Source organism: Mytilus edulis, chromosome 10, assembly GCF_963676685.1.
Source record: "Mytilus edulis chromosome 10, xbMytEdul2.2, whole genome shotgun sequence".
Lineage (NCBI taxonomy): Eukaryota > Metazoa > Mollusca > Bivalvia > Mytilida > Mytilidae > Mytilus > Mytilus edulis.
The window spans coordinates 17,314,574-17,339,520 of NC_092353.1; the positions used below are offsets into that span (position 1 = coordinate 17,314,574).

General features: G+C 33.1%; 1 protein-coding gene across 3 annotated transcripts; it reads left to right on the plus strand.

Annotated features, from left to right (window-relative positions):
* The first annotated feature begins 929 nt into the window (after positions 1-929).
* Positions 930-23,466, plus strand: LOC139493533 (placenta-specific gene 8 protein-like). Of its 3 annotated transcripts, none has more exons than XM_071282023.1 (4): positions 930-1,186; positions 15,434-15,712; positions 19,389-19,528; positions 22,992-23,466. In XM_071282023.1, exons 2-4 carry the CDS (start codon positions 15,448-15,450, stop codon positions 23,082-23,084), a joined length of 498 nt encoding a protein of 165 aa, XP_071138124.1. In that variant the 5' UTR covers positions 930-1,186; positions 15,434-15,447; the 3' UTR covers positions 23,085-23,466. The 3 variants fall into 3 exon arrangements, with proteins under 3 accessions (XP_071138124.1, XP_071138122.1, XP_071138123.1); XM_071282021.1 differs by lacking the exon at positions 930-1,186 and adding an exon at positions 5,849-5,951; XM_071282022.1 differs by lacking the exon at positions 930-1,186 and adding an exon at positions 12,633-12,748.
* Positions 23,467-24,947: the final 1,481 nt, after the last annotated feature.

The following is a 24,947-nucleotide window of genomic DNA, read 5'->3' on the forward strand; positions in this document are numbered from 1 at the left end:
TACTTTGTAATACAAATGTCGATATTGATCTTGAAAAACTTACTTGTAATGATGTAATAAGATTTATTGGATATAATAAAGAAATACTAGCAAATTACGACTGATTTTTATAGTATGTTTCTACATTGTACTGTAACACCACTATCCCATGTTTGCGGAGAGTTGAGCTTTCACAAATATATTAAGCCCCACCACATTCTGTATATGCCAGTCCCAAGTCCGGAGCCTGTAATTCAGTAGTTATCGTGGTACATATCTGTTCAACATTGTTTTTGCTTAAATATTTCTTTTATAAATAAGGCTGTAAGTTTTTAAAGTTGAATTGTTTAATATGTTTCTGTATCGGTGCCTTTTATAGCACACCATACAGTATGGGTTTATCTTATTGTTGAAGGCCGAACGGTTGTCTATAAAAGCTTACATCCATTTAATTTGAACTTTGGTGAATATTTGTCTCATTGATGTTCATTCAACATCTTATTTTCTTACATACCATACCATACCAACTCGAGTCATTTTTATGAATATTCTCTTCGCCTTGATGAAATGAGACAGTATACTGTATTGAATAAAACATGTAATAATATTGTATTATCTCCCTTTCTCCATTATCCCTGTGCAGGTATGTTTACAACTTCTTGTTTCCTGACTCGTGATCTACACAAGCAACAAGTGCAATAACCGAAGACAAAAGGAAAAAAATAATTCCTTGAACGATTGAATACCACAGTCACTGGGATATAAAATATTTTCAAATATAGCACGGACAACTAAGGCAGATAAACTCAAAATGCATAAGACAAACAGAGGTGAATTCAATTGATCTAAATGTGTTTGCAGTTCCTTTATAACTAAGAGTCCTGTGTAACCTAGTCATGATGGTATTCGTGAAACTTTCGAAAAGATGACATTAACTATATGAAAGTTATGGAATTTTGTATCAACTAGAAATGGACACTTCTTATGCAAGTGATACTGGAGTATGTAACCCATACACACATTTACTCATTTCGATAGTAAACATTAGCTTGTCATTGATTGAACCTTGCTTTCATTTACTAGATGTTTCAAGGTATTGAACAGATTTAGCTGTATCATTGATATATAATTATTAAGCCAAACAAGTACAACGTTGAAGAGCATCGATGACCAACAATTCCAAAAATATGTGCAAAAGACGACTAAGGTAATCTATGCCTGGGATAAAAAAAAAATCCTTTGTATTTCGAATAATTCATACTTTTGTTAACCGGAAATTTATAAAAATGACCACATATTTGATATTCATATCACCACCGAAGTGCTAAATGCTAAATATAACTTAAAATAAGTTTAATAAAAGTCAAAATGAAAGTCAAAATAAAAGAAACATTCAAGAAATAATATCAAATACTGTTTTTCTCAATATCTTTTACAAGAGGGACGAAAGATACCAAAGGGACTGTCAAACTCATGAATCTGAAATAAACTGACAACGCCAAGGCTAAAAATGAAAAAGAAAAACAGACAAACAATGACACAAGATAGAAAACTAAAGAATAAACAACACGAACCCCACCAAAAACTAGGGGTGATCTCAGGTGCTCCGGAAGGGTAAGCAGATCCTGCTTCACATGTGGCACCCGTCGTGTTGTTTATGTGATAACAAATACGGTAAGTAGTCTAATTCGGTAGGTCACATTCATGCAAGGGAAGAGGATTGTAGTTACGACGTTAGGAACATATCCGATATCATTTGTGAAACGGTTATTCCATAAAGGACATCCAACTCGTGATAGCGTCCATAAAATTTACGAAGAGATGATCTCAACTTCACCATTTGGAACTCTTGATTTAATAGCTTCCTTGTGAACAGCAACCCTCTATCAAGAAAATCATGATTGGAAATGCAAGCACGGGAATATCGTATCAATTGCGAAATATATAATGTACGAGGAACACATTTTGGTACTGTAAAATATACAGAACCTTTTTGAAATTTTTCACAACATGTTGAGTCATGACTCGTTTAGAGTTTGCTATGCAATGTCTTCGAAGGTCTTTTTCATTTGTTTAAGCTGCTTGATTGTTGTACGATTGGCGTATAGTTACATTCTCATTACATTTGAAATGCAATATATTAAGTTTAGTTGAGTATGCAATATATTTTTCTTTTTTTTTTCTTGTATTGCTTAAGTTATCGGTTTTTATGAAAGCAAATATTTTGCAGCAATTTAGGCATACATTCTAGAAAAAGGAAGATAATTAAATAAATACATGTTATCCATTCAAAACGAGGTACGAAACATAGGTAGCTAGTCTTTATCAATACATATTGTGAGATATTTTCATAAAAGTAAAATAATTAATATCCCGTTTCATTCAAAGTGAGCCAATAAAATGGAAACTTTGTTTTGCTCATACATTTTAGTCAATTATAATAGAATTGTATGCGACTGTCATATGAGTAAGATGTTCACCTAGCTATAAAACCAAGATTAATTTACCATTTTTTACATGAGGAAAAGAAAAGAGGGACGAAAGATACCAAAGGGACAGTCAAACTCATTATTCCAAAACAAACTGACAACGCCATGGCTAAAAATGAAAAAGACAAACAGAAAAACAATAGTACACACGACACAACATAGAAAACAAAAGAATAAACAACACGAACCCCACCAAAAACTAGGGGTGATCTCAGGTGCTCCGGAAGGGTAAGCAGATCCTGCTCCACATGTGGCACCCGTCGTGTTGCTTATGTGATTACAAATCCGGTAAATAGTCTAATTCGGTAGGTCATATTCATGAAAGGGAAGGGGATTGTAGTTACGACGTAAGGAACATATCCGATATCATTTGTGAAACGGTTATTCCATAACGGTCAACCAACTCGTGATGGCGTCCGTAAAATTTACGAAGGGATGATTTCAACTTCACCATTTGGAATTCTTGGTTTAATAGCTTCCTTGTGAGCAGCAAACCTCTATCAAGAAAATCACGATAGGAAATGCAATCACGGGAATATCGTATCAATTGGGAGATATATACCCCGTATGCAGGTGCTGCTGGAATGTTGCTACTTAGAAATGGAAAGTTCACAATTGGAAAACTGAAATCATCTCTTTTGTCGTAAAGTTTGGTTTTCAACCGACCCTCATTGTCAATTTCTAGATGTAAGTCAAGATATTAAGCCGACTTAACTGTATCTGTAGTATCCTTTATCTCTAGTTCGATTGGATAGATGCGTTCCACATAGTCACCAAATTTGAATTGTTTAGTGAAAGAACATCATCTATATAGCGGAAAGTAGAGTTAAAGGATATTGCTAACTTCTTATCTTTCTTCCTAAGAAGTTCCTGCATGAAGTCAGCCTCATAATAATAAAGAAACAAGTCGGCGAGTAGAGGGGCACAGTTTGTTCCCATTGGAATGCCGACAGTCTGTTGGAAAACACGTCCTCCGAACGTAACAAATATGTTGTCAATCAAGAAACCAAGCATCCCGATAATATCAGCTTCAGAGAACCCCCTGTCCGAATCAGAGCGACTCTTTACAAAGCAGGACCTATCCCTCCCCAAGAAAAGACACCCGTATCCACGATGGCCATTCTTTTTTATGAAGCAAAGTAACACCAACTCTTTCAATTTGTCTTCTAGTTTGGAATGTGGAATACTTGTGTACAGAGTAGAAAAGTCAAATGTTCTAATACTGTCACAAGATGAAAGAGAGCCAGATTGTATGTACTCCAAAAGATCTTTTGAATTTTTTAAGTATCCACATCCGACCCACGCCACCTCTAGAATAGGCAGTCTCACAATAACTCCGAAGCCCGTCTTTGACCGCCGACAAAATAGATGTTAACAATTTAGAAAGAGGTTTCGTGGAGCACTCGGAAGACCCAGCAACATACCGCTGCCTGCAAGGACACTTATGTAGTTTAGGTATCCAATACAGTGATGGAAGATCCAGTTCTTCATCTTTGGAATTCCAAAGGAACATAGAACAGACCTATGTTTTTCCAGGATTTCCTCTTTGGTAAGTGTCGTGAGGGTATATGTTGAGTTTCCAAGTGAATTGTCAATACCTAATTCGTTTATCAAGCAGTTGATGTAGTGACTTTTACACACAAAAACGATGTTATTTGGGGCTTTATCTGCGGGGACAACAACATATTTGTCATGGAGGTCGGATAGGTGTTTTGCAACATTTGGGTCTTTAAAGATTGACGTAGCATGTGCATTGATGGACCCATTCAGTTTCTTAATTCTGATTTGTATCAACGACCTCACTGCCTTAATCCATTCGGAAAGAGTGTCTACGTCTTCCTTCTCGCGCTTAGCCCATTGCCTGGCATGTTTGAACCAAGTCAGGAAAAAAAGTCGTTTTCCATTAGTATGAAGTCTTTTAGCTGTTGATTTTTCTTTGGTTCAGATGGAAGACATTTTAGAAAACCTTCCCCGTGTTGACAAAAGAGTGTCAAAACTTAAATCAGAAGTGAAGGACTTTTCGGTATCGTTCAAGCCAAATAACTTGATGTCTGATATCTGCTCTCTTGGTCGATTTTTTTTAAAAGGTTCCGCAATTAAGGAATCAGGAAAATTATTTTTCATTCTAGAAAGGTTAAGGAATTATTTACAATAGACATAGTTAATGGAAGACAAATCAGTGGAGTATTCCTCAATGGTTGTTCTTTACTGTTTGATTACAACAACAGTAAAATTATCAAATACAATGACAATGACACTCACATATGAGAACTTAACACCTAGTGACAAAACAAAAACTAATGGTTTGACTGTTGCAGTTCTGTTAGATTCCACTCAGATCCACCTAATTAATATCGAGAAACTTTCTCTTAGCAGTATGGAACGCCGTTACTGCCTTATGGTACTTCATTCTTTATCATGATGAGTTTTTTCTTTATTATGATGAGGTTTTTGTCTATTATGATGAGCTTTTTCTCTATTAGTATGAGCTTTTTCTTTATTATGATGAGCTTTTTCTCTATTATGATGAGCTTTTTCTTTATTATGGTGAGCTTTTTCTTTATTATGATGAGCTTTTTCTCTATTATGATGGGCTTTTTCTTTATTATGATGAGCTTTTTCTCTATTATGATGAGCTTTTTCTTTATTATGATGAGCTTTTTCTCTATTATGATGAGCTTTTTCTTTATAATGAGTTTTTTCTCTATTATGATGAAATGTTAGAAGGGAATCATGGGAAATTAAGAGAATTAAGATCAAACAAAAAGAAAAATGGCAGAATCAGAAATGTTGAAAGTTCTTTGGAATGTGTGCTGGCTCCTTCTGCGCCAACTATGCTCTACACGACTATACGACTATGCATAAGTTAGGGATTTCGTTACCACAAATACTTAAAACCTTTACTTAATTCTTCCAAACATAGATTTAAAGATTAGGTTTTAAAGTTTCGTTGTACCTTAAAACTTATTTTAAGCGGGATATATGTAGCACATCCTCATTTTTGCAGAAATGTTGTTTATCGGGCCCAGAAATTTTGAAACGATCCTGGTAAACTTATTAATCCTTTAAATAAACTCATTCTAAAATGTTAAAAATTCAGCACTGTAATTAGATCATTGACTATTGTTTTATTGGTATTGATATTGCTTTTGTTATCAGTAAAATTTAAAGCAAACTAAATATTATTTGTATATACATATACACATTCATGGATCTGCAATATGTCGACTCCTGTATCTTAACATAGCACAAGGTCATGTTTTTCTCCGACTTTTTATTGACGTCTTTGCACTAAATCCATTGGATATTTGATAATTTAATCTTTGACGCATGATTTTATTTATTAGTTTTTTTGTCTTTTTGTTGTTAGGATGTATAAGTATCCGGCCATGTCCGCTTGTATATGTATGTTTATCCATCTGATGAGTTAAGCCTTTTCAACTGATTTTTATAGTTCGTTCTTATGTTGTACCACTGTTCAAGGTAAGGGGGAGGGTTTGGATCCCGCTATCATGTTTAACAGCGCCACATTTTGTATGTATGTGCCTGTCCCAAATCAGGAGCCAGTAATTCAAATGTTGTCGTTTATTTATGTATTACATATTTGTTTTGTTTTCTTTTCATTTTTTGTACATAAATTAGGCCGTTAGTTTTCTCGTCTGAATTGTTTTACATTGTCATTTCGGGGCCTTTTATAGCGGTAATGGATTTGCTTATTGTTGAAGACCGTAAGATCACCTATATCTATAATTTCTGTGTCATTTGTGGAGGGTTTTCTCATTGGCAATCATACATCATTTTCTTTTTATATAGCTGTACCAGATAAAACTGGGAGGGAGTGGGGAGGGAGAGGAGAGGAACAGGACAAGAAAAAAATAGTCAATGATCATTTATAACATTGTTATTGTACGCAAAAAAATACTGAAAGTTCAATCAGGCTTGTGCAGAAACTAATTTTATAACGTAATCAGAGATCAATATTTTAATTAGATTGGTGCAGAAAGGATTTCCACACAATTCACAAAGTCAATCAATGCCTGTTGGTACCTGTCCAATAGAAATCATCTTCGCTAGCCAAAAGTAACGATCCACTCCCGCTCCCTTCAGAGAGCGGGGGTTCAGAGAGCGGAAGTGGATCGTAACCCTTGGCTAGCGAAGATGTATTGAAATCTGCTTTCATTATTCGTTGGTCATTAATTGCAATGTTCATTGGCTCAAAAAATTGGCCTTCCATCGTCCATAAGATTTGCCGCATCCATGTTTCCCTCTAATCCATAATCAACTAAATCTCGTTCACTGATTTGCGTACCAACTGGATTCTGTATTTGACAGGCGATCCAAATATTGACAGATGATTTTGTTGTTCTCATTCTATGTTTTGCCCAAGCGTGAGTCCAAATATCAAGTCTTCTATTAATTTCATCCATGTAAATGTAGTGCATGGCTATTAGATGCAGTTCATTTAGTGAATCGGGAATATCCTGGTCTTCCAATGGATAGAATAAGTTGTAGAAATAGCACAAAACACCCTCGTTAACGTCCCTCCACAATCTCTTTATTCTCTGATTGTGCGTGCTTGGGCCTGTAATCATACTGCCGCAACCATGTTTTGTCAACATGAAATCCGCCACAGATACATTTTATAATCCCTTATCTGACCAGAGTCGGATTTAGAGGGGCCCAGAGGTCCTCCCTTTTTTTCTGGGAAAAAAATTGGCTAATTATATAGGGAATCACTGAAGCATGACCAGAGCGGGCCCTCTCTTATACAGTCAGTGGGACCCACTTATGAAAATATCTGGATCCGTCACTGCTAACAGAACCTATACAAAAAAAAAACTACTCCAGAGAGGAAACTACTCATTTCGGTGGGGGAAGTGTTGTTATCACGACAATATAGAAACATAATAAGCCTACTGAACCTATCAACTCCACCCAGTATAATGAATCTCCATCTTACTAATTTATGGTTAGTGTATATGTACTATAAGTGATTCGGTGATGTAACGTTGCATACACGTCTGTGCAGTCGATCGGTCTTTCTCTCTTGGGTACCAGCAAATTATATTCTAAGGATGGCATCTCTTAATCTCAACTTGTACTTTAATTCTTTTTTTCTTTCAGTATCTCACGCAACATGCGTTTGCAACAATGACGAAAGTTCACGACAATGCCGGAAAGTAGACTGTCAAGGTTGTCATCTTCAATGTCAGAAAAATCTCTTTTCTGTAGTCCAAAATGAGCCATCCGTCAATATATTGTTCTCTCTGAGAGTTGCCACAGATTTCCAATGTCCTATATCTTAAAGTCACAATCGAACAACGATTCTAGTACATTTTTGTCGAAATGGTATTTTGGATGGCCATCCAAACTATCAGTTTTCACAGGTTTCATGTTTCCGTACTTGATGCATTCCATTCGTAGTGTCATCATATGCGCTAGAATGGTATTTCCTAGATATTCCAGTTTATGTTTTGAAAGCATGCTGACAAAATTTGGTGTTATTTTTTCTTTATCAAGCATTTCCCGCACATGGAGCAATCCAACTTTCTGAAGAACTTTCAACATTTCTTATTCTGCCATTTTTCTTTGTATTTGATATTAATTCTCTTGATTTCCCATGATTCTCTTAATTTCCCATGATTCCCTTCTAACAGCTCATCATAATAGAGAAAAACCTCATCATAATAGAGAAAAAGCTCATCATAATAAAGAAAAAGCTCATCATAATAGAGAAAAAGCTCATCATAATAAAGAAAAAGCTCATCATAATAAAGAAAAAGCTCATCATAATAGAGAAAAAGTTCATCATATTAAAGAAAAAGCTCATCATAATAAAGAAAAAGCTCATTATAATAGAGAAAAAGCTCATCATAATAAAGAAAAAGCTCATCATAATAGAGAAAAACCTCATCATAATAAAGAAAAAGCTCATCATAATAAAGAAAAACCTCATCATGATAAATAATGAAGTATCATAAGGCAGTTACGGCGTTCCATATAGCAGAACCATTATTACTGATCATAATGTGCTATATGACAATAGTGGTGCATAGTTGTATCCGTCGGTTCTCTAACATACTGTTTTGCATTACTACGTTGATTAATTTGTAATAGTGTGTAAGATCTGAGGATAAATAAACTCATCATAGATACCAGGACTAAATTTAGTATATACGTCAGACGCGCGTTTCGTCTACAAAAGACTCATCAGTGACGCTCGAATACAAAAAAGTTTAAAAGGCAAAATAAAGAGCAAACATCATATTAGTTGACCATTTAGCATCAACCTAAAACATTCTCTTGCAAAAATGTTCAATATTGCGGACTTCAAGCTATCAAAACATTTTGTTGGAGTAAACTACCTATCAGGTTTATGACAGTTATTATCCATTCGTTTATGTTCTAACGCATTGATTTTCCCATTTGATGAGAGCTTTCAGTTTTGAATTTGCTTCGGAGTACGGTAGTTTTGTTATTTTTACTTTTTGGTAGACTACAATTACCTTTATTATCCCCTCAACTTTATGCGTCGTCTGCAATCAATTTTATCAAATCGCGATTTTCAAAATCAGACATGATAGTTAATGTCAAAGACGATTATGTTATAATACTTTTTACAACAATAAGTGCAGATAATAGAATTATGTTGGAGATACCATACTATCTTATAAGGAAATCCAAAGACTATTAGGTAATCAATAACTATGTATTTCTCATTAATAGTTTAATCCCGCTGCAATTGTTTGCACATGCACTAAGTCAGGAATCTGATGTTCAGTGGTTGTCGTATGTTTATGTGGTTCATAAGTGTTTATTTTGTACAGTTTGTATATAGATTAGACTGCTGGTTTTCCCGTTTGAATGGTTTTACATTAGTAATTGTTGGGGCCCTATATAGCTTGCTGTTCGGTGTGAACCAAGGCTCCGTGTTGAAGGCCGTACCTTGACCTATAATGATTTACTTTTGTAAATTGTTACTTGGATGGATAGTTGTCTTTTTAGCACTCATACCACATATTCCTATATATACATCTATATATGTATTCATAGAAAAACTTAGATTTAAGCTAGCAGATAATGATCCAACAACCAAAAAAGATATGTAAGGTTTTTACCAAAACTAAATTTTTGTATACGGTTACGTAAAATTGAGAATGGGAATGGGGAATGCGTTAAAATGACAACAACTTGATCAAAATGCTGAGTGTTTTTCTCTAGAGTGAATTTGATGATAGGGTTTCGAAAAGTGTGTAAAATGAAATAAGCTTAAATCTAACTAAATACTTTCACAAAACATGTTAAACCAAACCTTTTTTGCTCCTGTCCTGGCCTTTGTTACTCTTTTTTTTTAAATTATTTTAGTTCATTTATGTTTTGGAGTTTAGTGTGACGTACAATTTTCACTGAACTAGAAAACTTGTTTTTAATAGGGGACAGCTAAAGCCCGCCTCTCTGAGTGTGGGATTTTCTTGCTGTATTAAAGACCCATTACATTTTGGTGTCCTGTCGCTGTTTTCTGCTCTTTGGTCGAATTGTTGTCTCTGTGACCCAATCCGCATGTCCTTTCTAAATGTGACACATAGGAAATTGTGATATCCATTTTGAAATGTTTCATTATGATATAGATACTCAACGATGTCATATTGGAATGTATCTATAACTTAATGGATTGATAACGTTAACAAAATACGAAGCTTGTTTATATTGTACAGAATAGGTTTTAACATATCGTCAAGTGATTTGCTAATAAGTATAATGATTGCATATACCTACCTTTTCCAAAACTATACCAGGTCAAAGAGGTGTAAGCTAGTTTGCAAACAAACTTTTTATCTTCTTCTTTTCTTTTTTTTTCAAAGATAAAAGGATTGTAGTTACGATAATTGGAACATATTCGTTGTCATTTTTTGACACGTATACTCCATAACGGTCAACAATTCGTATTAGTGGCAGTAAAATGGACGAATAAACTCGTCATAGATTCCAGAATATTTGGTATGATGTCAAATTAACCACTTGAAACCCTTGCTTTAATAGCTTCCTTGTGACAAGTAACCCAATATCAAGGAAATCATAATAGGAATATCGAATCAACTGCACATATTAAAAAACCTTATATAAATATTATTGATTTTGTAGGATTTACAATCAAAAATGATAAAACGATTTCTTGATATCTATACAATGTACATATATACATTAATATTTTATAGCAGTTCATAAAGCAAGAAATCATTAAAAGATAGTTTTTTAATTTCGAATTGGGAATACTTGTGTTTAGTGTAGAAAAGTCAAATGCTTTAATACTATTACAAAATGAGAGAGTCTTAGATTTTTTTTTCTGTTAAAGATTATTATAGTGTTTTTAGTATCTACATCTTATTGTTCATTTAAGTTATTCAACAATAATGCAAATGAAAATGTTAATGATAAAGATGGTCCGTATATATTTGCATCATTTTGAAAAATCAAAAACATAAAACATAAAACGAGAGTTTCTTCATTTTTTATTTTTTTTATTTCTCAAAAACCAAAATGAAAACAAAAGTGTTTTTTTTCGTTTTTGATTTCTCTAAAACCAAAATGAAAATCAAAAGTGTTTCCGTTTTTCGTTTTTGATTTCACCAAGGAAGAGATTTGCTTTTAGTTCAAATTATTTCTCGTTTTATAATGTGCAATGATTTCCTATCGTGTTTTACAGTCATTGATAGTAAACATTGCAAATGTAAACACCCCGGTTGTTCTTTCAACATAATGTAGACAAAAAAAGACCGTCTGACTTCTGCATTGAACTACGGTGATAAATAAATCAAAGACTTTTAAATTACCTTGTTTATATCTTTGATAAAAAATAAATAAGTATATTTAAATTTTAAACGAATCACAAATTTAAATTGTACAATATACAAACCTGACGTAAAATTATGTACTATTGAATAATAAATAATATCACATTACCTCCAAAAATCAATAACTGTTACAGTACATTTCACATGTTTCAATAATCCAAAAACGATGTTTATGTAAGAAATTCCCGCGCAAATGTCATGTGTTACCGAAACGGGAAACACACAAAAGAATTGTAGGTGCATGTTGTCATTCGCATTCCGATTAATTTACACAGTTCAATAAAATATACATGTTAACATTATCTATATTGGTTTTGAATTTAGTTACTAGATCAGAAAAATGATTTGTTTCTCGCAGACAACACAAAATAATATACATATTAACTCGACACTTAATCTAAACATCCCTACAACAAAATGGGACGACCAAACAGATATCCTAATTTTGATAAAGGTGAAATATGTAGAATAAGAATTGTGCACTCTGGAATAAGATCATAAATAAAGCCCTATATAAAGTGTAAACCAAAAAAAATAATGTATGAAATCATTGTTTATTACTTCTGATTGCATAATAATATTGAAGTTGAAACTAACAACGATCACGTGTATCCTGTCAACCCCTGAAAAACATAATATTGTCTTCTTGACTACTTCCGCAAACCGTGGTCTGGTAAAATGATATATTGTTATAGTGTATGTTAAATAGCAATATGCTGTTTTCCAGTTCGTACATTTCACGGAACTGTTTGGTTAATAGCAAGTTGGTATTTTAAAGGGTTATCCATTTGATTTTTACGAAGTATAGAGTTGATGTGTAACATGAATATCGATACATGTTCTAAACATCATATTTTTGACCTACTTTAACAATAACAGGGTAACACACACGAGTTATTTCTGTTCATTATTTTTACCGGTTTCATGTTTTTGTCGTCATAAGTTTTCTATTAATCTCTTGTTGGAGGAGAGTTTACAGTATATATTGAAAAGAATTCATTAAAGGCCTTCATTCCGTGAGTTTCAGTATATCCTGAGATGGTTCTTTTGTATTTTTAAATGCAAAGTTCCCAAAACAGTTTTTAATATATTGAACGAAATAAGGTACAAAAGTTAATTAAAAGTAAATGAAAAAAATATGTTTGTTTTTTAATATAAGCATATTCACATTACTTGCATTTAGCAAATTATTCTATGTTGTGAGCTGACGCAATTTGTTTTTTCTAATATCAACAATTAACAACTTATAAATTTTCTATTGATTTACTTGTATCATATGTTCTTGTGCATGAATAATATATCAGCAGTTTATGTTTTCTTGTCGCAATTTGATAACTATTATCAAGTGCATTTATCAATTACCACATTTTTGTATTTAGTGTTGGTTCACTCTAGCTACTACAATAGGACATATTTTTCTGTCAAAAGGTATGTTTTTTCCTTAAAAAAAAACCAAATAAAAAACATACTCGCATACAAATCTTATAAGAAAAGTAGTATGCATATGCGCTCTTTCTGTCTGCGTCCATTTATTTTCACGATACGAAACTTTGATACTTTATCACATAGCAGAGAAGCCTCTAGAAATTTAGAAAATTTTGGGACATTTCAGCAAAATACATTTCTCATTGCTCCGTATTTTATTTTTTTTTCCCTCATAAAAGTATTAATTGATATTTTCCGAAATATTTATTACTTCAATTTGTCAAGAGCTGTAAAGCCAGTTAAGGTAGGTAAACACTTCCAACATCGATACTGCGTCACATGGTGTTATAATCCCGAATTGGTTGATCGATACAATTTGTCGGTGTCTTTACTAACTAGTGACATGTATTCTGTCTTTTAAGTAGACGGGTTGCTAAATTGCTAAAGCATCAAATCGATCCCATTCAGACCAAATCAATTATTTTCCCATACAATGAGGGAAGGTAATAGTTGCGCGCATTCTGTCTGAACATTTTGAAATTTTGTTGAGCTACAATTAGAATGAATAAGTTAGCAATTTTATTCAATAGGCTGTCCCAAACCGATGTAGAACCATCTTTACAAATAAACAGATTCGAATAAATCCCTTTTAGAACACCTGGCCTGCAGGGCCAAGTGAACTTTTCCCATCACTTTGCGTCCGTCGTCCGTCGTCCGTCGTCCGTCGTTAACTTTTTAAACAATCTTCTCCTCTGAAACTACTGAGTTAAATTTAACCAAACTTGGCCACAATCATCATTTGGTATCTAGTTTAAAAAATGTGTCCGGTGACCTGGCCAACCAACCAAGATGGCTCCCATGGCTAAAAATAGAACATAGGGGTTAAATGCAATTTTTGGCTTATAACTCAAAAACCAAAGCATTTAGAGCAAATCTGACATGGTGAGAAATTGTTTATCAGGTCAAGATCTATCTGCCCTGAAATTTTCAGATGAATCGCGCATTCTGGCTGAACATTTTGAAATTTTGTTAAGCTACAATTAGAATGTATAAGTTAGCAATTTTATTCAATAGGCTGTATCAGTCCCAAACCGACGTAGAACCATCTTTACAATTAAACAGATTCGAATAAATCCCCATTTTTTAAATCTTAAATTACAGAAAAATACCATATCAAAGTTGAACATGACGAACGTTTTTACAATTTATATACGTAAGCCACATACATGATGATGAAAGCAAAACACGTGGAAAGTATATTAAAAAGTTGAAAAGAAAAAATTCTAAAAGTTGTGTCATGTTTTGCCTAGGTTATCTACTTTTTCTAGTGTTGGGAATAATTCATCATTTTATCAAAAATAAATAATTATCTAATTTTCTTTTATGTTGCCTAAAAAATGATCCATATAATCAAATAAACTATAAAAATTTGAATTTGATAGAAGGCTAAATGTAACAAAATAATATGTAGTTAAATTGTCTAATGATGTCCTTTATACTTGTTGGAAACACTCCTATCCAATCTTGCACACGATAAAATCAATGTTCCACGAATGATTTACACGACGTTTCCTAGAAATTAAACTTTAAAAGAGGATATTTACATGTTCAAGCTAACATTTTAAGCTTTCAGGTAATCAGTGAAAGACTCGTATATTCGCAGTGAAACCTGAGAATCGAAATCGTTCAAATTTGTTAACCCGTTTATCGAGTTATACATGTAGTGATATTGTTGTTTCAAGGATGTACTTCTGACACAGCAACATTAAAAAAATCCCCATTACAGTTATAAGGAAGAACGATTGAAATCGATACTGCTTATGTTATCGACCGTGCGAGGGCTGTAAAACCAGTAAAGGCCGGTAAACACTTCCATCATCGATTTTGCGTAATAGGGTGTTATAATCACGAATTGGATGATCGTTACAATTTGTCGAGTTACGATATTTAGTTATCAGTAACATAATGCCACCCTAATAGTAATAATGTGATGTTGGTATAGAGGTACTTTAAACTAGTTTTACTCAGACAACTCGTCAAACAAAATTCAGTATTTAAAAAGTTTATGCGGGGCCAGCTAGTGTATATGTCTTCTGTCATATCTTAATGGTCTTTGTTATTTCCATGCTTTATATGTCATGGCAGATATTTGATTGGTTCTTTTGATTTATTCATAGCTTTTGACTTTAAACTGATGAGAACGTACGGTATTATTTCATCTCCTCTCTTTTTTCCTCCTGTTGTTGATGGTGTTTTTTTTTTATTTCTTGGAAATGACTACGATTCAACTTTTATTGGAGCAGGTACATATGTTTCAAAATAAATTACTGTAATTACTCCCTAATTTGAAAAGAGTTTGTATTGCATAAAGCAGTCAGTTTAAGTTCTTTTTTTTTCGCATTTGCTGTAAGTAGCTTACGTTTTTTTCGTGTTTGTTATTATATATCTCTGGAAGCCTTTTTTGAAATCATCTTTTAATAATTGTCGGATTTCAAACTTGTTCGGACGACAAAAAAAAGTCTTTTATTAAAGTGCTTTATAACTTTTTGTGTGTCTTGTTCAAATATTGAGTTAATTTGATTGAAACAACACTGAAATAACTTGGCGTAAAATTCTGATCACATAAATGATAGACGAAAACGTGTGCCATAAATAAGAGTAATAAATCTATTTATTATTTTCAAATAGGTCGTTATTAAAAGATGGATACTAATAACGATAGCAAAACAGGAATGTCTCCTGAAGTTTACGTCCCTCCACCAGCTGGACAGATACATGGCCAGCCAGAGTCAAATTACGGCCAACCAATGCAACCAATGGGAGGGTACGGTGGACAACAACAGTCAACAACCACAGTTATAGTTCAGCAACCAAATACACAACAAAATCCATTAAAGCTCGTTGATATTTATGGAACAAGGGAATGGTCAACAGGAATTTGTGACTGCTTCTCAGATATAGGAAATTGTGAGAATAATTTCATTTATAAATAAAATGCAAAAAGCAATAAGGGGTATCAAATTTATAAGATAGAGCCCAGACTGTCACAAATAACGACTTTATCATTTCATTTCCTTCTATTTATCTATAATACTAAAATAACGAGGTCCAATTTGTTAGCCGTCATGGGGTAAAAACGACAAATCAAAGAATTCAACTATATATATAGCTAATATAGGACAATGGTGTTGATTAAAAATTACACCACTACAGATCCTTTGTTTTCCACACAGATAATATTGCCAATAATTAACAAGTTCCGGGTCGAATCCGATACCGATACCAATAGTATATTCACCTGTTACCTATACCTAATCTGTACGTTCCGCATCTGACAGGTGCACCGTCACCAAACTGTGTATTTAGGATTTGCTATATACACGGATTATAATTACAGGGTTGACACTACTAAATTCTATCATTGTCACATTGTTTCCTATTGTAGTATTTTAATCAGCATGACTTTAAAAGATGACAATATGAATACTAAAAATTTAGACTTAAAATAAGGCGTATAGGTACAGTTTCCAATTTGTTAGCCGGCATGACACAAAACAGCAAAACAAAGAATTCAACTTTATTTACAACTTATATTCGACAATGCTGTTGATAAAAAAAAATCCAGGCCCTTTTGTTTTTCAAATAATTAATATTACCAATGATTGATAAGTTCAAGGTCGACGGTTTCAAACAGAAAGATTTAGAAAGTAGAGAAAACTGTGCATCTTATAATAAGCATGACTTTATCAGATGACAATATCAATACTAAATGTCCAGGCTAAAATAAGGCTTACACACAGTTATATACTTTAATTTAGTCACGGACCAGCACTTTCACGGGTGTGTTCTAGTATAAAAAATAGAAATATACTGCAGCGAAGAATAAAAAAGTAACTGTAATCTTACAAACGCGCTACATTTAAGTAAAAGTTTATAACAAAAACATCGTGGATATTGGTTACTATTATAACTACTTACAATTTTGTACACCAGCCGTGTTCTATTCAGCACAAAATATGTTTGATACATGCGCACAAATTTACAGTTTATATTCTCGTTATTTTCATTGTTATTCTACTAAATAAACTCATCATAGATACCAGGAATAAATTTTGTATATACGCCAGACGCGCGTTTCGTCTACAAAAGACTCATCAGTGACGCTCGAATCCAAAAAAAGGTAAAAAAATATACACATTCTATCAGCTTTTATAAAGTTTTATTATATATTGTTTATACCAACCCTTCTTTTAGTTTTTTAAACTGATTAAATATGAGAATGTACTGTACAGACAACCGAGGTAGGAACAGCCAAATATTTTTAAGCTTTTTTTTTCGAACGCTTGACCTATAAAAGATCTGTATTTGTCATATTGGAATCGATCGATATAATTTATTGACATTGTGTTCTATGCTCATATTAATATGAGTAGGCATTATATTTGACAAATTTTACACCTCGCTAACGCTCAGTGTAAAAGATCGACAAATAAAATGCATACTCACGTTAAATTAGCATAGAATCATGACATACAGGAATTATATCTTAACTTGCAAGTGTTTCGTTCAGCCTAGATGACCCGGATTACATCAAAGTATTGAAAATGGTTGCTACCGATTGTCGTACACAACATGTTCATCAATTATTCTTTCGTTTTGAAAAAGTTAAATAACACAGTTAAAAGCATGGGAAAGACAGCCAAATTTGTCCAAATAAACTCATCATAGATATCAGGATTAAATTTTGTATTTTGTCAAACGCGCGTTTCGTCTACACATTCTAAAGTAATTCCTGGTTTTATGCATTTTTGTCAAGTTAAATTATAAAAACTTACAAAGCTGCAATGTTTCAATCTGGTTTCCTGCACAGAACGCATGTTATAACTGTGGTAATTTTATTTCAAATAGTATATTCAAGCGAGTGGTGTATTAGTTTTGAAAATAAATAAGATTTGCAAACATCTGTTCTGTTTAAACTCTTTTTTTTTTTTTTGCTTTCTCTTCGACGTATTATATTTCAAAATTTTGTTCACATGATCAAAAGACAAAGTTAACGCCAGAAACACATATTGTGCGACTGGTAAATCATGTCATACGTTTATTCAACAACATATTACCAATGTTATTTCAACTGATCGGGCGGAGCTTACGTTTGAATTTGCATAAGGACAGTCTATTTGAAGATGTGTGTGATAAGGTTGATTACCGTTATAATTATAACTGATCTCTAATCACCTATCAGTGTTATCATAGAAATTACAAAAGAATGACTGGACACTTCATTGGTGAGTTTATTCTATTTAAAAACACCCATCTATAGATGAACTGGTTTATTATGAGCGAACTGATTAAACTCCGCCCAGTCAAGTGAAATAAATTGAGTAATAGCTGATGCATAGGGTAAAAAAATCATATCTATCAAATTGTGTGAATGTGAAATTATATGGCGTTTTAAAGCCATTGTTTAATCTCATTTAGACATTGCACAAACACATAATATATTAACAAACAATAGTTAACGTCTCGAAAAATGTGTATCTTAGAATTTCTCGACCCTTTTATAAGAGATATATAAAGGCAACAGTAGTATACATGTACTGCTGTTCAAAAGTCACACATCGATCGAGATAAAACAAATCCGGGTTACAAACTAAAACCGTTGGAAATGCATCAACTATAAGAGAAAACAACGAAACAACAGAACACTGAAATGCAACAAAAAAACAAACGACATATGATGGGTTGAACCGGTTTTTATCAAGCGATATCATAATTCCCACTCGTTATGATAACTACGAATATATCAATGAATATATCTACGTCTCAGTTTTTATCCTGAAAATGCGACATTCGATAGATAAGAAAAATGATGGGTTGAACCTGGTTTTGTTGCTAGCCAAACAAGAACACCCAAGACAGAGAAATGCATAATTAAAAACATATAATAGTACATTTTGGCATGTTGACCACACAATAACAAATAATTAAGAACAGTACACACACACACATCGGATTTGTAATATCATTAGCAACACGACGGGTGCCACATGTGTGGCAGGATCTGCTTACCCTTCCGAAGCATCTGAGATCACCCCAAAGTTTTGGTAGGGTTCGTGTTGCTTAGTATTTAGTTTTCTATGTTGTGTCTTCTGTACTATTATTTGTCTGTTTGTCTTTTTATTTTTAGCCATGGCGTTGTCCGTTTATTTTCTATCTATGAATTTGACTCTCCCTCTGGTATTTTTCGTCCCTCTTTTAATAGAATTACAAACTGTATGTCTGTCACAAGAATATCGGCACTAAATGCATGTCCAAAGTCTTGTTTTCTGGTAACTCGATAGGCTTCATGTAACGTGAATGTTGCCATTGTGCTTTTTGCATTCTGTGACGTCATTTCATGGGAGATAACTCGTGTATCAATAAAAAAAAATAAAAAGGTTATTCGTCTGTGAAAAAATAGGATTGTTCAGCGTTGGTGTAAGTTTAAAGGATTGTTTATTCTTCCTGGCAAGTAAATAAAAATTAACTGAATTATTCCATGGCACATGATAACGTGTTACCCAATATAATTGTTTATAATATATGTAAGGTATAATGATATATCTTTCATAACAATAGATTTATTCTATGGTTTTGATTTTAGGTTTATTTACCTGGTGTTGCTATCCATGTGCTGTTTGTCAGTTGGCTAGTCGTACTGGTGAATGTTTGTGTACTCCATGCTGTGTACCCGGCACGGAAATTATTTTAAGAGCCAGAATTAGAACAATCGGTGGAATAAGGGTAAGGACCTATCGAATCATATGATATCAAACATTTGGTGTGAGATGACTTAGACCTTAAATAATGCATTAAAAAATAGATAGCATGCAATTAAATGAAACCATTCAATTGGCTTCTAATATCCCAAAAAACACAATATTGAAATCATCATTCGCAAATAGCAGTCAGATTAGTTAATTGTTCTAAGATTAGGCGCAAAAACTCACTGATGAATAACTTGACTTGGAATTCAGCCATTCAACCTCATTGAATCCGAATTCATTCACCCTTTAATTTGAACTTTGTTTGTTTTCGGGTGCGCATGCCAGGTGAAGAAAATGAATGTCAGCCAAAAAATCAAAAAACAAAGGAAAGCAGAATCAATAATATTGGTTGATTCATTAAGCAAACAAAAAGTGTAGTACATATTTTGGGTAATGATTTACAATTAAATTGTGTATTTGTCACTATGAATTTTATGGTTTTAAAATGTGGCTGTTAATATCCCCTCAAAGTCATATGAAACAAGTATCAATTAATAAGGAAAGTGTATCTAGCAAATATTTTCCCATTCTCTGTATTTTATTGCTGGCAAATAGATGATGTCATACTGAGATGTTCACAAGAATAAATCAACGAGTCGAAGAATTTTCTATCAAGCATATATATAGAGAATGCATGCTTACCATAATAGGCCAGTTCCGGGATACGGTTTTCAGACGAATCTGTCATGTGACTTCCATCACCACGTGACAAAAATGTATGCATAGAAAATTCCTACACATGTTGAGCAAACGGGTGAAAATGTTTTATCTTCTACTGAACTTAATATTAGGGAAATTAAAATCTAAAAGGATGGTCACCCTCCCTCAGTCATACACGACAATCACGATTATGTACTTACGGAACATTAATTATTTATATACTAACCTACATAATGACGTTTATGAAAGTGCTGGAAACCTTCAATAGAGCAGGGATACAGGCACGCCTTCTATATGGTAAATGACGTGCGAAATTGACGATCTTTTCCGGTGAAAGACATGATTCCAGAAATGACCTATAGAAATGGGTAAAGCAGAACGTGCCAATTGAACATCGCCTGGTATCAACTATCGTTATTTATTCAAAAAATAATTATCAAAAATTAACACACACAATGCTTTTAATATTATAGTGAAGTAAAATATGTAACTCAATTGATATCAATGACGGCAATAGTAGTATACCGCAGTTCAGAAGTCATAAAACGATTGAGAGAAAAAATCGCGGTTACAAACTAAAACCGTTGAAAACACATCAACTACAAGAGGAAAACAGAGGAACAACAGAAACACTGAAATGCAACCAAAAAACAATCACGGCCGAAATACACAGAAACGAACTATTTGCTAACAACTACCATATTCCTGACTTGGTATAGGACATGAACATCGTTATATCAAGCGATATCATGATTCCCACTCGTTATGATATCTATGAATATATCAATGAAAACACATATTTCTTCGTCACGGTTTTTATCCTGAAAATGCGATATTCGATAGATGCGATTACTAATATATTATATATGCATTCGTATATAGATAATGAAATAAATAGACTGATCTTAAACCATAGAAAACTTAGATTCAAGCTAGCAGATAATGATCCAACGGCCAAACTATATGAAAATAAGGAGATATTGAACGATTGCCAATGAGACAACTATCCACCAAAGTTAAAGTGAGGTGGATGGAAGCAATTATAGGCAACAGTACGGCCTTTCCCAAATTTGAAAAGACATACATTTTTTACATCCCAAAACAAAAAGAAAGTATTCACAGTTACTTGACAGTTAGCTTAAATCCAATAACAACTAATGAAATACATCGTGTACCTAAGACTAAAATAATAGTTAGTTCACTTCCAACATTTAATGTATTTAGTGGAATTACGTCATTAACAGTCAGAGAAAAAACATGACCTTACGCAATGCCCAAACTATAAGTATCGACAGAATGGTTTACCGTTGAATTACGTATGTATTAAGTATGGTTTTAATTTCCTGGCAAAATCAATCTCTATCCCAATAAGATTAATATTCAAAGATAGATACAGTGTAGAATAGGTAACCGTTTAGATAACGTTTAAGATTGATAAGTTTACCAGGATCGTTTCTAAATTGCCGTGCTAGGTTTACAACATCACCCTAAAATTTAGGATGTGAATTCCGTTTGAGATTAGTTTTTTACAGGTACAGTCAAATTGCAGACCAAATATTTGTGTCTATGAAAGATTTTAGTAAAAGTATTAAGTTATTTGTGGTAACGAAATCCATGACTTGATAATTTACTAATAATACAAAGATGGCGCTCATTGAAATCCAAAACATCACTACAGACACGAGCATAGCAAATGATTTGGGAAATATAAACACTGTTAGATGGTGCAAAAGGAACATCAAATTGTGCACTAGTCGAGAGTGGATTTGTTTAGTCAAAGTATTGTTACACCATCTGTTTCGACATAATCTGGTGTTTACATTCCGAGATTCCTTCAAAAATTGTTTAATATTTTTCATTCATTTAGTGTTAGGTAATTTGTATCATTACAAATCTCTTCCGTAATAGCTGAACTTTTATTATTTGTTGCCTGTTTAACGTCAATATGTTTTTTCATCTGCGCGTCACTGGTTAGTCTTGTGTGGATGAAACGCGCGTCTGGCGTATTAAAATTTAAACCTGGTACCTTTTGTTAGCTATTATTCGTGTGTTTCTCTGTCTGATATGTTCTCTCATTTATTTGTATAATTGTAGTCCTGTCATTTAATGTTGTCATTTTGATGTTATATTTAACATTGCCGCCATAACAGCGGGAGGTTTGGCATGCCACAAAACCAGGTTCAACCCGCCATTTTTTTCTTAAAATGTCCTGTACCAAGTCAGGAAAATGGCCATTGTTATATTGTAGTTCGTTTTTGTGTGTGTTACATTTTAATGTTGTGTTTCTGTTGTATCGTTGTTTTCCTCTTATATTTGATGTGTTTCCCTCAGTTTTAGTTTGTAACCCGGATTTGTTTTTTTTCTCAATCGATTTATGAATTTTGAACAGCGGTATACTACTGTTGCCTTTATTTAATATGTTAAGCACATTTCAAAGTCCATAATTTCCTAAATTAAATGTATTACCATAATAGAAAAAGGTAAAGCAAAACGTGCCAATTGAACATCGTCTGATAGCAACTCTCGTTATTTATTCCAAAAATAGTTACGAACTCACAAAATAGTGAACAATCAATACTTTTCATTATTTTCAATTGCATATCCACAGTTCTTATATAATCCGTAATTCGCATATACATGTAGTTGTTAAATGCTTGTGATAATTAAGGTAGTTAGAAATTATTCAAAAACTGTATGTATTAACAAAACTATATTCTCAAATATAGTTTGCAAAAACGAACGAATAGGTTTTTTATTGAAACATTCCTGTATCTTTGTAGGGAAGCGTTTGCAATGATTGCCTGACAGTCAATTGTTGTGGACCATGTGCAGCTTGTCAAGAACACAGAGAACTGAAAAATATGGGACTGTAATGACACATAGTACTCTTTGGCATAGCGTTTGTCCTTTTCAATATAATCGAGAAAATGTATAAAAACAAAACTGTGTTTTATTCTTGTGTAAATTCTAAAAGCTACAATACCGAATCAAGGGCCTTTTCCAAATATGATGAAGTGTGATTTTTAATGATTGAGAACCACAGAATAAATATCTGGATGTTATATTGGATGTATATTTTGAATTCAATCATTCAGATAAAAGGTTATTTGTATTCTTTTCGTTGTTAAATATTAAAGATATAAAAAATGTAAACATTTCATTTTACTGAGAAGTTTGTGTGATTATCATGTTGAAATATTATGTCCGTATTACTATTACTACTATAGTTTTCCGATTAAATATGTATAATCTAAACATGCTTATAAATTGAATTACATAAGCGCTAAACGACAGTGTAGAGATTATTTTGCTGCTGAGAACTGAAAAGTTGACAATAGGAAAACTGATTTCTGCAAGTTCTTGTTCTGATTCACCAATCGGTGTCAATATTAAGGAAAATATAGATAGATAGATCGAAAACTCAAGTTTCGGTTTTTCCCTTGATCACAAGAGCACTGGAATATATGAGATGCAGGCTCAAAAATCAACTATGGATATGTTTGGTGGCATAACACCATCAATATGATTATGAAAGTGAAATTATAGAATTTTGCAAGAGGCTTTTCTATTTGTCCTTGAAACAGTTTTGTTTGCATTCTTTCATATGTTTTCAAAAACAAATCGGTCACTGTAAGTGCAGTAAGCTTTCTATTGGAATACCGACTTTCTGTTGGTATACCAATTCACTAAACTCAGCAAATATTTTATGGATAAAAAATAGTTTGTTTTATTCTATAAATGAGAAAATCAAAACATTGTTTAAAGGGGATTGATTATACATGATATTTATTCCATGATTATATGAAAGTAAGGACCTGTAATAAATCGGATGTAAGTGAAGCACTTTTATGAAAAAATGGAAAACAACACGTTTAATAATTTTATGCGTTCGAAGCGCTTTTCTTGATTTACCTTTATCAGGAACGGTCAAAGCCAAACATTTGAAATCCGAAGATGCTCCATCCAAGTCACAATGTAGAAAAAGAGAACAGTTTTAGGCCAAAGTACTGCTATCAGCACTGAGCATTGGCTCACGCCGAACAGCAAGCTATAAAGGGCCCCAAAATTACTAATGTACAACAAACATATTTAACCTCCCTTATTTTGTATGTGCCTGTTACAAATAAAGGCTACAAAAGTATATATACCGTTGTTAGAAAGTCATGAATCAATTGAGAGAAAACAAATTCGGGTTACAAACTAAATCCAAGGGAAACACATCAACCACAAGAAGAAAACAACGAAGCAATAGAAACACTGATGTGCAAAAAAAAACAAAAAAACAACAATGCAGCACACGAAGAAACAAAATATAAGATGACAACTGCAATTTGCCGGACTTAGTACAGGCATTTAAGACTGAACAAAATGATGGGTTGAACCTGGTTTTGCGACTAGCCAAATCAAGCGAGGAGCTTGAATTTTAATGGATATCGATTGTTGCCGTTTATCACATTTATTATTTTTTATTATATTACACAAACTGATTTTAGTTACCATTGGTACCAGGCTTATAATATGAAACTCCAAACGCGCTTTTCGTCAACATAAGACTCATCAGTGACGTTCAAATCAAAATAGTTAGAAAGCGAAAACAAGTACAAAGTTGAAGAGTATTGAGGACCTTAAATTCCAAAAAGTTGTGCCAAATACGGCTAAGGCAATATGAGCCTTGGATAAGAAAATTAGTATTAGTATTTTGAACAATTCATATTTTTGCAAAGCGAAAATTAAAA